This window comes from Ascaphus truei, unplaced genomic scaffold, assembly GCF_040206685.1.
Source record: "Ascaphus truei isolate aAscTru1 unplaced genomic scaffold, aAscTru1.hap1 HAP1_SCAFFOLD_302, whole genome shotgun sequence".
NCBI classification, from domain to species: Eukaryota; Metazoa; Chordata; class Amphibia; order Anura; family Ascaphidae; genus Ascaphus; species Ascaphus truei.
This window is the reverse complement of record NW_027455984.1, coordinates 22690-38865: the sequence shown is the minus strand read 5'-3', so window position 1 is coordinate 38865 and position 16176 is coordinate 22690. Positions and strand designations below refer to the sequence as shown.

At 45.2% G+C, this 16176-nt stretch overlaps 1 protein-coding gene across 8 annotated transcripts in view; it reads left to right on the top strand.

Moving 5' to 3' along the window:
• LOC142483155 (uncharacterized) overlaps nucleotides 1-10585 on the top strand; it is a 245997-nt gene extending 235412 nt beyond the window's left edge. For 7 of the 8 annotated variants that reach the window (XM_075583228.1, XM_075583227.1, XM_075583221.1 and 4 more), the window contains 2 exons: nucleotides 9794-9909; nucleotides 10256-10585. In XM_075583228.1, coding sequence (XP_075439343.1) covers nucleotides 9794-9909; nucleotides 10256-10310 — 171 coding nt within the window. In that variant the 3' untranslated portion in view covers nucleotides 10311-10585. The remainder of the gene's footprint in view (nucleotides 1-9793; nucleotides 9910-10255) is intronic. The other variant, XM_075583226.1, reaches the window with a different exon arrangement.
• The last annotated feature ends 5591 nt before the right edge of the window (nucleotides 10586-16176 follow it).

The following is a 16176-nucleotide window of genomic DNA, read 5'->3' as shown; positions in this document are numbered from 1 at the left end:
AAGGATGAAATACAATCGAGAGACAAAGAGAAAAGGATAAATTGAGAGAGACTGAGATGACAGATAGACATTAGACAGGTATATAGACAGAGAGAATGAAAGGACAGATGACATATACAATAGACCAGTTTATAGACGGAGATAATGAGAGCAAAGATTAAATATACAATAGACAGATATAAATATATATATATATATATAGAAACATTTCAAGGAAATCTAAAAAGGAGAGCAAGAGATATATGATGGCGAAATACATGAGAGGGATGTGTGAGCAAGGGACCAGTTCAAAACATACGAGAGAGAATGAGCAGTGAGAGAGAGCCAGAGACATGAGAAAGAGAGGGAAAGAGAATGAGAGATATGAGAGAACAAGAAATATGAGAGAGAGAGCGAGACCTGTGAGAGAGACATGAGAGAGAGCATGACATTAATGAGAGAGTGAGCAACATGAGGGAGGTGACAGATGAGAGAGGGGCATATGAGAGAGAGTAAAACATATGAGAGAGAGCAAAACATATGAGAGAGAGCGAGAGATGAGATAGATGTAAATGAGGATATGAGAGATATGGAGAGCATAGAAAGATGGGAAATATATGAGACAGAGATATATGAGAGATAGAGCGAAAGAATGTGAGTGAAAGACATGAGAGAGAGTCAGAGATTTGAGAGTGATAGGTATGATAGAGAAATGAGAGAGATAGAGACATATGAGATAAGAGACAAGGGGGTAGAGATAGGAGAGAGATATGAAAGAGATATGAGCGATACATTTGAATGATATGAAAGAGAGAAATGTGAGAGATAGAGAGAGGTATGAAGAGAGGGTGAGATATGAGAGAGAGAAAGAGGGAGAGAGGGAGACATGAGAGAGATAAATATGAGCGATATGACAGAGATAAATTCATAAATAGAGAGAGAGAGAAAGAGAGATATGAGGGAGAGAGAAATATTAGAGAGATCTAGAGATATGAGAAAGAGACAGGGGGGAGTTAGAATAGGCCATCATAGGTAATTACCTTTTTACCACCCCCTCTCCTGCTCTTGCAGTGTCCCGACACGTGGTGATGTGTTTCTATGACAATGGAACACCATGTGTCATAACCGCGCTTCACCATGTGACTTTGCGGCATCATTTGATGCCTCCACGCTGCAGGAGAAGGTAACAGACCTTTACAGAGGCCCCACGCTCTTCCCCAGAAATCAGTTTAAATGTCATGCTGAAGAGAGCCGAGCCTCTGTTACAGCAGCATTGCAGGCCTCCCTCCCCCATATGTGTCACCCTAGGCCCATCTGGTCTCTTGGAATCCATGACGGATCCAGCGAAGGTGCTTGCCATTATCCCCATCCACCCTTTGTAGCCAAGTCAAGGGATTATGATCCGTGATCACTGTGAATCCGGCCATACAAATAGGGCTGCAGTTTTCTCAGGGCCCACACAATGGCCAAACACTCTTTTTCAATTGTGGCATAAGCCACCTCCATGGGCAAGTAACTTTCTGGTACATCACAGGATGCTCTCCACCCTCCTCCCCCACTTGACTGAGTACAGCACCGATACCATAATCAGAGGCATCGGTCTGCACCAAGAATGTCTTTGAATAGTCTGGGGCTGCTAGGATTGGTGCACTGGCCAGCGCTGTCTTTAGTGCCTGAAACGGTGTTTCAAAGGCAGGAGTCCGGGCTACCAGAACTGGGAGTCGCTTCTGTGTCAGGTCTGTCAGGGGTTTAGTTACGGCGCTGTACTGTGGGACAAGTGTCCTATAGTAACAAGCGATGCCTAAAAAAGCCATAACTTGCTTCTTAGTCTTGGGGACTGGCCACTGCACTATAGCTTCAACCTTAGCTGGTTCATGCTTGAGGTGCCCTCCGCCCACCCTGTGCCCTAGGTACAAAACCTCTGCCATACCTTCTAAACACTTGGTGGGTTTCAGTGTGAGCACTGCTTCCCAATTCTGCTTAGCACCACTGCAACATGAACCAGGTGACTGTCCCATGTCCCACTAAACACTGCAATGTCATCCAGGTATGCCCGTGCGAAACCCTGCATCCCTTCCAGTAACCTATTGACCAGGCATTGGAAGGTAACCAAAGCATTCTTCATCCCAAATGGCATCACTAGAAATTTATAGAGGCCACTTAGAGTAATGCTGACTTCTCACAAGCCTCCTGGGACAGCGGGATCTGCCAATACACTTTGCTCAGATCCCTGGTGGTCAGATACTTTGCCCCCGCGAGCTCATGTAACAGCTCGTCAATGCGGGGCATGGGATAAGCATTGAGCTGCCCCAAGTCTTGGTATGGTCACTTGCATCCCGGTGCACGGGTGCAAATCCTCTGGCCAGACCATGTCAGGTCGGACCAGGTTAACAGTGGCACCTGAGTCGAGCATGCTGGCTGCTTGATGATCTCCGATGGTCACTGTGCGCAGATGCTTCTGCCAGACATTGTTGGACTGCATCCCGGCTGGTGCAATCTGATGTCCCTCTGTCTCCGCTGTTGGTTCCTGGGTGGCAAGTGCAGATCTCTCCGGGGATGTCCCTCTCTGGGCTGGTCTGATGGCTGTACTTGGCTCCTCTGTGTGTGCCAGTCACACACGTGTGGCCGGCCTCGCAGCTGGAGAGCGTTTCCCCTGATGAGGTCCACCGGACTTTGCATGGTCCGCACAGTCAGGTCTGATGTGACCCACTTTGTTACACAGGTAACACCTCCTCTCATGCTTGAACTCTGCAGCTTTTGGTGCGCTGCCCTCTGCTGCAGACTTGCTCATCCACTATGGGGTGGGTTTGGCTCCCCTGGCCGCAATGGCCATGTCTTTGGTATCCCCCTTTTTTTTCATAAAAGCTTGACTGGTCACAGATTCATCAGCCATTTTAGCAGCTTCCTCTTGAGTTTTAGGTTTACGGTCAAAAACTTGTGCCTTCACTTCCGAGGGACACTGTTGCTCCTGAAACATCAAGTCCAATAGTGTGTGGAACTTGGTCACACCACAACCCACCACCCACTGGATCCCATGCAATGCCATGCCATGTGGGCCCCGTACCAGAAATAGGACTCCCGGTTGTACTTCTCACCCGTCCAGAACATGCCCGGTAAGCTTCTGGGGTGAGAGAATACTGGGGTGAAGGTATTACATGGCCATAATCATCGCCATCCTCGAGTGGAATAGTCTGCAGGGTGTCTTTGGCCACACCGGACAATAAGGGGTTTCAGCGCAAAACCCAGTCCCATCGCGGCACTCAGTACTGTCGACATTGTTTCTCAAAGTCACTCAAAAACCCATCAATCTTGTCAGTGCCATCAAGAAATTTGTTAAAACTGTGGTGGTCCACTCGGGGGGGTATCTTGCTCCCCATTGATCAGGTTGGAGTAGGGGGATGCTATTCTGTGGACTGCTGCAAGCATCCGAATCTTCTCATCTGCGGTAGCCCCCACTCTCCATGAGGCTAGGAGTGTGGTGATGCCAGGGACGTCTGTCCCAGTAGCCACAGGGACTAACATTGACACACTCCCAGGAATCAGTCCTCCACCATTATCCCAGTGGGCATCCGCTCCCTTCCCATGTCCATCCACCACTGGGGCTGGAATAACCTCCTGCACCCCGGGTTGACTTGTGACCACAACTGCAGATGAGGGGCCATTTCTCTCTGGTGATGCAATAATGGCTTTGTGAAATTCCAAGTCCTCCTCCAGTTTTGTTTTTGACCAACCGCCTGTCGGGAGCCCATATCTTTCCCACCAGGTAACAATCCTGGCTCGGTCCCATGACCGATACCAACCCAATCGTTTGTCCATGTTCGCCCGCAGGCACTAAGCTAAGGGGTAAAGAGAACCTGTGTTTTCCATGCCGTGTGAAACGTGTAAGTTGCCACTTGTTTTGGAAGCTCGCAATCTTCGAGTTTCCCGCTATGTTGTAAGACCCCGCAAGATTTTATAACATAGGCTCAATCGATCCCACCGCTGCCACAAGTTAATATAAAAGAAACAGGATAGTGGTCAGCGCAAGCTGTCGATCTCAGAGATTTGAAAGACAAACATATGCAAAGGTTAACAGCTAATACATACAATATTCCCACAGTGTGGTTTAGGGGAAGGGGGAAGGGGTTGCAGGGAGGGAGGGATGGATATAAATCAATATGAAAACAACTCACACGGCCTTGTATGAGCCCCTTCCCTCAGAGTTATGGTCTTATAGATGTCAGTCTGATGTCAGATGGTATATGGAATCAGACACGTCTTCTCAGTGTTCACCAAATAGGTATAAAAGCCCTGTACAGCTACGGATCGATCCGACAGATCCACTCCTTCGATCGGATCGATCGTGGCTATACTGGGCTATTATGCCGTGTTAGTGCTTCATGTTTACATGTTTTTATGACATATTAAACCTTTGGTTTACGCTAATCCTGGCTCTGCCCATTCTCTACATTTGGGTATTTGGGGAAGGAGCCATCTGCTCACCACACCTATTTGGTGAACACTGAGAAGACATGTCTGATTCCATAAACCATCTGAGATCAGACTGACATCTACTGTATAAGACCATAACTCTGAGGGAAGGGGCTCACACAAGGCCGTGTGAGTTGTTTTCATATTGATTGATTTCCATCCCTCCCTCCCTGCAACCCCTTCCCCTTTCCCCCTCCCCCCCCTAAACCACACTGTAGGGAATATTGTATGTACAGTATTAGCTGTTAACCTTTGCATATGTTTGTCTTTCTAATCTCTGAGATTGACAGCTTGCGCTGACCACTATCCTGTTTCTTTTGCTGTTGTAAGAAGATTCTGGGTTCTATCTTCTTTGGGTCAAGCTGCAAAGATTGTGAAAGGGCTGGTCTATTTTTTATTTACTAGTTTGTATCTGTGTCACATTTAAGCACGTTACACCATTTAGGGAGCGCCCCAGCTTTGTTTTGTTCTACAAGTTAATATAAAGCCTGTCACGGGAGACCAGGTTTATCAACACCTTTTTATAATGTCATCATTGATTGAACAAAGCAAGGAGGTAAAATAAATTGTAATTTGTTTCAGGAAAAGACATACACACAATGTAACACAATTTACAGGGTTAACACACTAACTGGGAATGGGGCTAATGAATAAATCTATCCTCTAAATGAAAGTCACAAAAATGACCTCTTTAGGAGCCCTTTCCAATGACTGGTAGGTACTCACGAATGTCCTGGAACTGATTTCGGCGCAATTCCAGACGTGATCTTTGAAGCCGGCTCGCGTCTATTCAGTACAGAGCATCTTTTAATTTGCTGCTGTTGGTTTGGCACTTGGAATCTCTGCTTCTCATTGGCTGTAAGGTTTCTTATGGGTTTCGGATTCCTATTCACAAACCTCTACAGCCTATCAGAGCGTTGGAATTCTCCTGCCAGCCAATCACCAATTTGCCGGTATTGTAAAGCTGGGTGGGCATCTTTTCTCAGTCTGCAAAGGGGCATACTTAGCCCACCCATTTTCCAGACTCCAGAGAGTCTGGGTTCTGGCAAATGGTGGCCAGATAGCCCTGTGTTAGTCCAAGATACGGGTACTCAAGCAGAACTGCATTACCCCTCCTGTTCTAACACCTTGGCATCCCTGAGGCTTTCAAGTCCGGATTCCGCACAGACCAGTAGGCACCAAGATTGGTAGCTATCTGGTCTCCCGGAATCCATGACATGGAAATCCCACAATTCATTCGCAGGTTATCAGTGTGACGATAGCTTCCACAGGCTTATTAATATTACACAAAAATAATTGGGTTTGAACTGAACGAGGCTTAAGATATAATAAATTGTATTTATTCCTTAGAATAAAGGTGAACACAACAGATAATACAGTAACAAACAAGAAGTACACCTACTTAAGGGTTGGGGAATGAGAAGTATGATGTAGCATTTCTTTCAGCAGTGAGGAAATCATTCAGGTGATATCAGGTAACCATATCAGCAAACGAAGACAAAGGATATATGGGTGGACAGCAGTTTATAAACCATTCTCCTTCTATTCTTAACCTTAAGCACAGGGGATTGGTTTACAATTACCTCCAGCCACTCACTAACGTGGGAAAGCATTCTGACCCATGCCCCCCTGCTAGTTGGCACATGCGCAGTAGAACTCTGGGGGTCTCATTTCTGAAGCCCCACATTTACGTCAGGAATGCCAGACAGTCTACCATTTGGAGTTCTGGCAGGAAAACCTTTGTTGAAAGGTGTTAACTGGAACACTTAAGACCTGCCCTGGTTTGGGCTTCGGATAAACAGTGAGGGTGATAAAACTCTTTGAACAGCACTTAAATCCTAGACATAGCGGCGTCCCCAGGGCCATCTGCTACCTTATGGCCCAAAAGAATTTCTTCTGGGTCTTTGGCCATACCTTAAGATACACTATTAAGCATAAAACATAAACGTATTAAAATATCTGGTTCCGTTAGGTTTAGCAGGTCCAAACTTCACAGTTCGCATTGCCAGAACTGGGACACCATATGGTCCAAAAAGCGACTTGCTACGACCTAAGAAACCAGAGTTACACAAATGCACATTAAATCATTTTAATACAAAAATCTCCATTGAAAAAGAAATCTCAGCTTTTCACTAAATCCCCATTGAAAACAACGGGCAGCTCCGCCATAGACTTTCAATGGTAAATCGCCGCCATTGAAGTCAATGGGGGTTTTCTGCCATTGAAGTTTATGGGAAAAGTCCCGAACTTCAAGGGGGTCCATACTCCGTCGGGTTGGTCCAAGCGGGTCAAGGATGGTTCTGCAGCGATGCCGGAGCAGTGGCTACAGATACCCCAAACCCTGATCCGCTGAACCCTCCGGAACCGGAGATATGGATTCCTAAAATTCAGCATTTCTCACTTAGTCATTTTTCTGAGCCGTTTCTGCCGCCGCCGGCAAAGCCTATGGCGCGACCCGCTCTATCTGGTTCGACCCTTATCGGGGGTCCAGGATTCGGGGACCCGGTGGTGGTCGAGTGGGGGGACGCTTAGGAACTAGGGGCAAAAAGAATTTTATCCCTAGGTGCCCTAGAACAGTTTATTCCCCCGCTAATTGACGTTGAACTTGACCCAGTGATTTTAGCTCTTTTGAAGGACATTGTATCCGCTTTGCGGTTTGCGGTCTGGACAGAAGCAAACTAGGTTACTTCGAGGCATCTCCATTGAAGTCAATGAGCCCATTGACTTTCAATGGGAAACCGCCGCTCTCCCTCTCGGACGCCACCTGCTGGTCACTTCAGGAAACAGGACGAAAACAGCACAAATTCCTATTGAAATGCATTGAGCCCTAATGGCGGCCAATGGGGACCTGCAAAATGGTGCCTGAAAAGGCGGGAAAACTACACAAAGAGCTATAATCATTAAAGAATTATTAACCCTTGTGCTCCCGGATGGATTCTAGTGTGTGTGTGATGCAAACACTGAGTAACCAGACATTACAATGGAACAGGGGAAAATACATTTACATGTCATAACAAGGGTTACATCACATTTCTGGACCTCAGCCCGGTTAACCCCTTGCCTCCCTGGTGCGGTCAGGGGTGGCCAAATGGGGTGCAACCCCTTTAATACCGGGCCACCCCCTCTCTCCCTCTACAATCAGTACCTATACCTATTCAATATAACTCTTTAAAAAAATATACTGTGTCCTGTCTTCTGTGTGATAAAAATTCTGTTTCAGGGATGGAGTGAACGTATATATTGCCTACACTAGACTCATTCTTGGCATACTTTAGAAATCACTTCTAAAACTTTTCCACACAAGAAATCAGTCTCAGCTTTATCACTTAGCTGGAGCACCCCCTGAACCTATACCAGGTTCAGGGTACCTGGGCATGTATCTGGGCACCCCTTCCTATACTTGGGACACCTCTTTATACTAAGGACCCTGTGTATGATTGCAGATATACATTAACCCCTTCATGCTTGTTTACCTTGTCTGGAAGATGCTGTAGCAGGAATCCTGGCGGTGAGTCGTAAGAACGTTTTCAGAGTCAGAGTTTGCCCGGAGCAATGTGCTTGGCTGCATTTGAGAATCTCACTCAATTCCCAGATCCAACTCCTGGGGTTTCCCATAACTCTGGAACCCATTCTGGACACATTCTGTAAAGACTTTCTCCGGCAAACCCACCCTGAAACTCATGTGATGTCATGGCCACACCTTCGCCATGCCTTCCTGTCACCTCCCGAAGGCTCTAGTCTGCAGTGCATGTTTCGCGTGCGCATGCACTATAAATGAGACCTAAGAGAGGGGAATAGAGTTACAGTATAAAGATAGGCATATGAGATATTAGAGATGTAAGATAAAAAGAGAGGTACAGATGTGGCCTCCTGTATTCGAACACTTGCATTAGGAAAATCGGTGGCTATCTCACAGAAACGTTGCAACATTTCTGCAGCTAGAATAATGGCCCATTGGACTAACACAGCAGGGGTCACTGCAGTCCCCTTCAAATAGCAGGGCCCCCTGCTGTGTTAGTCCGATGGGCCATGTGTCTGGCTGCAGAAATCTCACAGAAATCTCACAGAAATGTTGCAGCGTTTCTGTGAGATAGCCACAGATTGTCCTAGATTTTCCTGGGCTATCAGGAAAGAACAGGAGGCCACATCTGTATAGGGGACAGATTGAAAAGATATGAGCGAGAGATGAGAATGATATATATATATGTATGTGTGTCAGGGATGGGCCTGGTGAGTCTCTAACCCTGGTTTCTGCACTCGCAGTCTGGTGTTCTGCCTGTCTGCCACCAGGACTGCTGCTGTTTAGCTATCAGCAGCAAAACCTTTATAAACCTCCCATTCCTATTCCTGACTGTCTGATGAGTGAGGTTTATTTCAATATTTTAACTTGATGCGATATCCTGATGCTGTCTACTCATCATGAATCAGACCCTTTTCGAACCTTTAATGTGTTGCTTCTCTCCTATCCTTGACCTGGCTTTTTACTGACCACCACTACCTGCCTGTGGCCTGTGTCTGACCATTGCTTGTCCTCTGACCACTGATACCTGCCTGCTGTCTGCTGCCTGCCTCTGACCATTGGCTGACCTCTAACCAGAGCTATCTGCCTGCTGCTGACCATTGCCTGTCCTCTTACCACTGCTTCTTGCCTACTGCGTGCCTCTGACTTTTGCCTGTCTGTCAACTACTGCTAGCCCTTTTCCAGCAAAAAGAAATAGGAGATAGAGATGGTAGAGAAAGAGAGGTATGAGAGAGAGGCATGGTGGCAAGAGATATGAGAGACAGATAGACGAGAGCGGTAAAGAGAGAGAGGGGTTTGAGGGGCAGAGAGAGATGTGAGAGTGGGAGAAAGAGATAAAGCTACACGAGAGAGAGAGAGAGAGAGAGAGAGAGAGAGAGAGAGAGAGAGAGAGAGAGAGAGAGAGAGAGAGAGACAATGACAATGACAATGACAATGAGGTGGAAAATGGAAGATCAGTGACATAATGAAAGAAACAGTCTGGTAGTGGCAGAGAATGAGGGAATTAGAGATGCTCTGACACAATGAAAAAGAGAGATAGATCTTAGAGAGAGAAAAATATGAGAGAGAAAATGTAGAAAAATGAGACAGAGAGATAAGAGAGAGATACAAGAGATGGTACAGAGATAGAGAGAAATGATAGGGTGAGAGATAGGAGGAGAATAAATAGAGACAGGAGAGGAGAAAGATAAAAGAGACCGATAAACAAATGAGGGGGAAAGATGACAGATACATACTGGTAGTGGCAGGGAAGGATGGAATTAGAGATACACTGGCACAATGAAAGGCAGACATTGAAAACAAATTGAGTCTCTCTCCTGACAGGGTCGTCTTAAAGCTCGGAATAAAACTTCGGGAAACGAAGGTGCCAGAGGAGAGTCAGACGAGTCAAAACTGTCTCTTAAATCCTGTAGTTCCCCTGAGAAAGACAAACAGGATAGGTATGACCCTGTGCCTCTGTGTCTAGTATTGTATGGGTCATTGAGAATTATGTGTGTCTCACTCTGATTCTGTGTCCCTGTATCAGTCTATGAGTTGGCTTTGTCAGTGTGTCATTGCATCTGGTTTTGTGTCCCTCACGTGTGTAACTCTGGTTGTGTGTCACTGTTTTTAGTTCTGTGTCACTGTCTCTACATGTGTGCTACTTAGTGTAGTGGTGTGCATGGCTATGTTCCATGTGTCCACTTGTACTTGACTTTACATTCCATGCTATCACTGTTAGTTTCTCTTACTGTATGTTCCCTGCAGTCTCTTAGTGACTCTAACATTATCTGTGCTCTTTTTCAGTATCTCTCTGAACTGGATAAAAGCTTTGAAGAGAAAGAAAAAAACACCAAAGTGACATAAAATGTAATCTAAATCTGTACCTAATGGAAGCCACTGACGTAATTTCTCTTTAGCATGTTTGTCTTTTTTCTTCCCTTTGTCTCTCTATTCATTTGTCTGTGTTGCCCATTTTTCTCCCTCTATCTTTTTATCTCTCCCTATACCCATAATTTTCTAACTTTTGCTTCCTCTAAGTTTGCCTTTTGTACTCTGTACTGTACATGAATGTAAAGTTGTTTCCACTAATTGTCCTTTTTATGCAAATTAAACAAGAGTACAATTGAGGGACAATCGTTTAATTGTATTCTCTTATTATGTGCAATCAGTGGCACTCTGCACTGCTATAAATAACAGTGTGTTTACTAAAAGATGTAGGAATTACATACATGTACAGACCGTGGCAACCCTAGTGCTGGAGGATTATCACTGTGGGTTGCCTGATCTGGAAGTATTGACCTCCCTGTAGCAATGTAACAGAGCATCAGCAGTTTGCTTTTTGAGCCATGGCCCCAGAGACACTTAGTCACCAATAGTTAGACATGTATATGTTTACATGTATGTGTATGCAGGCCTGCTGACAGTTTTCCCTGGGCTCCGGTGGCTTGTAGGGAGATGGGCCAGGGTACTCCAGCCTTAAATTGAGCCCCGGCAGAGGTGGTGGACCAGAGATCTTATTGTGCCTGGTGACCATTACCTGACATGTGGACCCATTCTGCCAGGTAATTTACTAGGGTTGCGAAAGCAGTTACTCTTCTCTTCCTCTCTCCTTCACTCACCCCCCTCCATCTTTCTCGATCTCTGTTTTGGTAATGTCTTTCCGTTGATGTCTCTGGGTGATCTATAGAAGTCTCTTTATTCTTTTGGTTCCAGCTACCCCCACTTCATTTAATTCTGAATTCTGACTGGACAGGTGGAGGGAAATGAAACATGAGGATTGTATTGTATTGTATGTCTTATTTGTATAGCACCATTAATGTACATAGCGCTTCACAGCAGTAATACACGTGACAATCATATAGATAACAAATAATTTAAATAACACATAAAGGAGAGATGTGCTTCAGACATAACAGTAAAATTTTGGAAAGGGAGTCCCTGCTCCGAAGAGCTTACAATCTAATTGGTTAGTTGGTAGGACGTATAGAGATAGTAGGAGGATATTACATTGCATTGTATGTTTTTATTTGTATAGTGCCATTAATGTACATAGCACTTCACAGTAGTAATACGTGACAATTATATAAATAACAAATATAAATAACACATCATGGGAATAAGTGCTTTAGACATAAAAGTAAAATTTAGGAAGAGGAGTCCCTGCTCCGAGGAGCTTACAAACTAATTGGTAGGTAGGAAGAATGTACAGAGACAGTGGGAGGGCATTCTGGTAAGTGCGTCAGGGGGCCAAGCTTGATGTAACATGCATATAGTATTAGCTACAGTGCTATTCATATGCTTCTTTAAGCAAGTGTGTCTTAAGGTGGGTCTTAAAGGTGGATAGAGAGGGTGCTAGTCGGGTATTGAGGGGAAGGGCATTCCAGAGGTGCGGGGCAGTCAGTGAGAAAGGCTTAAGGTAGGAGAGGGCTTTAGATAGAAAGGGGGTAGAGAGAAGACATCCTTGAGAAGAATGCGAGTTGGGATGGTGCATAGCGAGAAATTAGGGCTGAGATGTAAGGCAGGGCAGAAGAATGTAAAGCTTTAAAAGTGAGGAGGAGAATTGAGTGTGAGAAGCGGGATTTGATCGGAAGTCAGGAGAGTGATTTCAGCAGGGGAGACGCAGAGACAGATTTAGGAAAGAGTAGAGCGATTCTGGAAGCAATGTTTAGTATAGATTGTAGGGGAGACAGGTGAGAGGCAGGAAGGCCAGACAGCAGGAGGTTGCAGTAATCAAGACGAGATAGAATGAGGGCCTGAGTCAGAGTTTTTGCAGTCAAGCAACAGAGGAAAGGGCGTATCTTTGTAATATTGTGGAGGAAAAAGCAACAGGTGTTTGAAACATTTGAATGTGTGAGAGGAGTCGAGTATGACCCCTAGGCAGCGTGCTTGGGCTACTGGGTGAATGATCGTACTTCCAACAGTAATGTGGAAAGAGGTAGTAGGGCCAGGTTTGGGAGGAAGTATGAGGAGCTCTGTTTTTGCCATGTTAAGTTTAAGGCGGCAGAGGGCCATCCAGGATGATATCGCAGAGAGACATTCAGAAACTTTGGTTTGTTCAGCAGGTTTAAGGTCAGGGGTTGAAAAGTAGATTTGTGTGCCAGCAGCATAGAGGTTACAGTATATTTAAACCCAAGAGATGTGATTAAGTCACCTAGAGAAAGCGTGTACAGGGAAAAGAAAAGAGGTCCTAGGACAGAGCCCTGGGGTACCCCCACAGAGAAATCGATAGAGAAGGAGGTGTTAGCAGAAGAGACACTGAAAGTACGATGGGAGATGTAGGAGGAGATCCAGGATAGAGCTTTGTTATGAATACCAAGAGTATGGAGAATGTGAAAGAGAAGAGGGTGGTCCACGGTGTCAAATGCTTCAGAGAAGTCGAGTAATATGAGCAGAGTGTAATGTCTTTGGCAGCATGAAGGTCATTAGTTATTTTAGTGAGGGCTGTTTCAGTCGAGTGAGCAGTGCAGAAGCCATATTGTAGAGTGTCTAGGAGAGAATAGGTGTTGACAAAGTGTAGCAAGCGAGAGGATACAATATGTTCAAGGAGTTTAGAGGCTAAAGACAGGAGGGAGACAGGTCGATAGTTACAAAGACAGGTAGGGTCAAGCTTGCTGTTTTTGAGTAATGGTATAACTGTTGCATGCTTGAAGGAGGGTGAAAAGGTACCTGAGAAGAGGGAGGAGTTAATGATGTGTGCGAGCATAGGAATTATAGTAAAAGCAAGATTTTTTAGTAGGGAATGGGGTCAAGAAAAGTACTGAGGTGAGATGGAGGAAGAAGAAGAGGCAGCTGAGGGTGGTTTGAGTAGAGAGTCAAAGACAGAGAAGAGTAGGCATTGGTTAGACGTGTGCGTGTTGATTAATGAAGAAAAGTAGGTTTGTTTAGCTTGAGAAAGAGCAGAGTTGAAATAGGACAGCATAAATTTGTAATGAAGGGAGTCTGCAAGAGTGTGAGATTTCCTCCAGAGGCTTTCAGAGGAATGAGTGCAGGAACGTAGCATGCGCGTGTGGGAATTGAGCAAGGGTCTGGGGTTAGGAAGGTGAGGACGGCAGAGAGAAAGCGGTGCATATAGATCAAGAGAGGAGGATAAGGCAGAGTTGTAGTTATGAGCAGGTTGTCAGGCTCTGAAGCAGAACTGAGAGAGGAGAGGGATGAGCGTAATGTGGAATCAAAAACTGGTAGGTTAATAGAGCGCAGGTAACTGCTGAACCGAGGGGTAGATGGAGGTAGATTAAGGGAGAAGTGAGAGAGAGAAAAAGAGATGAGGTGATGGTCAAAGAGTGGAAAAGGGGAAATGGAGAAATCGGAGGAGTAGCCCCACGCCTCCACTCCTGCCATCGGAGCACAGAGTGTGGGAGAAAGAAAGGCCACTATAAGAGAGGGCAGCTTACAAAAGCAGAGTCAGGCTGAGTGAGCCAGGTCACAGTTATAGCAAATAGGAGCAGAGAGTGAGAGAGAATTAAGTCATGCCAGAAAGGAACTTGTTAGAAAGGGAGCAAGCATTCCAAAGGGCACAGGAGAAAGGGAGAGAGGAGGGAGGGTGGCAGGGGATGGGCATGAGGTTGGAGGGTTTGACACAAGTTGGAGTAGAAGTTGAAATTGGCAGGCCAGGACGAGAGCATGTATGAATAAGGCAGGGACCAGGATTGGGAGAGATATCCCCAGAAGCAAGGAGGAGATGAATGGATAGAAAGAGAATGTGTGAGGATGTTTTTAGGGGTGTGTTTTTGTGCAGGGGATATAGCTGTGCAGTGTCAGAGGGTTCAGGTAAGAATGGAGTTAATGTGAACTGAATAGTGGTTGTCATGGTGGACACCTACTTATCAACACATTTATATTTTGGGTACTCGATTGAACAGAACAAGGTGCAAAATAAATTGTGATTTATTTCCTTACTAGACAAACACACAACAACTTCAGAATACACTTAAAACAACACTTACTGGGATGGGGAAACAAAATAATTTGTCCTTTTAACGAAAGCGCAAGAAATGCAGTCTTTGTTTAAAGGTCCTAATGCTAGATCGCAACTTGCCGATCCAATATCTTGGCCACCTCAAAGTATTTCATGGTAGTTCGTAGGAATTCATTCGGGAGTCCTCAGGGCTAACGAATTTCGTAGTTTGGGGTAATTTCTTGGTTGCGTTGGTATTAACCCCTTGCGTACAGGGACCGCACCGCTGTGCTTGAACGAAGTCCTGTGTGAAGCGTAATTACATCATGGATCATAAGAAGAACAAGAACACCAGGGATAGCTCGGTAGGCACAGTTATAGGCTGCTTCTTACCCTCCTTAACCTGTGCACCCAATCCCCTCCCCGGGAACATTTAACCCACCAATTGCCGCGTTGCCCGCAGTTTGCAAAACCGGGCAAAAAGGCTTCCCGGTTTGCAAAGCGCATGTGTCGGCTTGACACCCAGGCAACATAGCATACCTGGGGTACACACTCTTTCTGGCGCCCCTTAGTCTGAGGTTTGGCTCGAAGGTGTCAATGGCCCAGATCTGCCATCCTGCAACATCCCAGCCAGTTTCACACCTTGGATCTCTGGGGCTTATCATCCCGGCATTTCCCTTAGACAGAGGCTCGCACTCAGCGGGACCTCTTTGAAATGCAGGAAGGAAAATAACCCCTGCTCATTCACCCTTAGTACATTGACATGCTAAATTATTTTTTACCGGGCTTACAGAAACAGTTCCTGCCTATACATTTTAAATGCACAGTTTTGTACACTTTAATAAAACATCATGTTTTGGGTGTACCATCACTGTTATTTTCATATGTATTTTCATGTTTTATTTATTTACACTTGCACCCCAAAAACCAGGGGGCTGGGTGCCTCCGTTCTCGAGTTAGTCCCCTTAATTGAAATGCCGGCTTGTGGGTGTCACGGTGACTTATGACAGGCTGTTATTTACACCAAAATAACTGGGTTGAACTGGTACGAGACTTAGATATGATAAAATATAATTTATTCCTTGATAAAGGTGAACACACAAAATGTACAAATAACAGGCAAAATATAGACACTTACTTAAAGATTATGACAAGAAATCCATCAGGATACAGGATGGGCCATTTCTTCCATAATTCAGGTTCAGATGAAGACATCACAGCAATACATGAAGATCATGAAGACCATACATGAAGACTTGAGGACATGAAAGGACAATAGCCCTAGGTTGAGCCTGGTTCTTATACAATTATTTCCCTTTGAACACAACCTAAACCCAGCCCCTCTCATAAATCAGCAGTGAAGTTGACAGTTTTCCTCAGAGTAAAACTCCTCCCACCCCATGACGTTTAAAAACTGCTTTTCCTATCTAAATAACTTCATAACTTCAGTTCAGTTGTACTTACTGTCACGTGAGCAATATTAATGCATTCCGTCACGCATGATGCTCCCAATGAGACTACATATTACCGTGTAATATTAAAATTAAGAGAGATATTAATATCTGGCTCTTAGTATCTGTTAGATATCAAGTGTTTAGAATCATTAGTTGGGGCTCGGTCCCACGAATACACATATGTAATTTTTAGCACGTTCAGCCGAGGACATCTCATAATATTCTTATATTTAATAAGGTCACCCATTCTGATATCCCCTTGGTAACCGCACCCCTGGCCCCCATCAAAAAATCCTTTGAAGCAGGGACCCCTGGGTGGTGGACATTTGTCACCTGGTGCTAAATGTCACACCCAATGTCCCAGCCTGGGTCTAGCT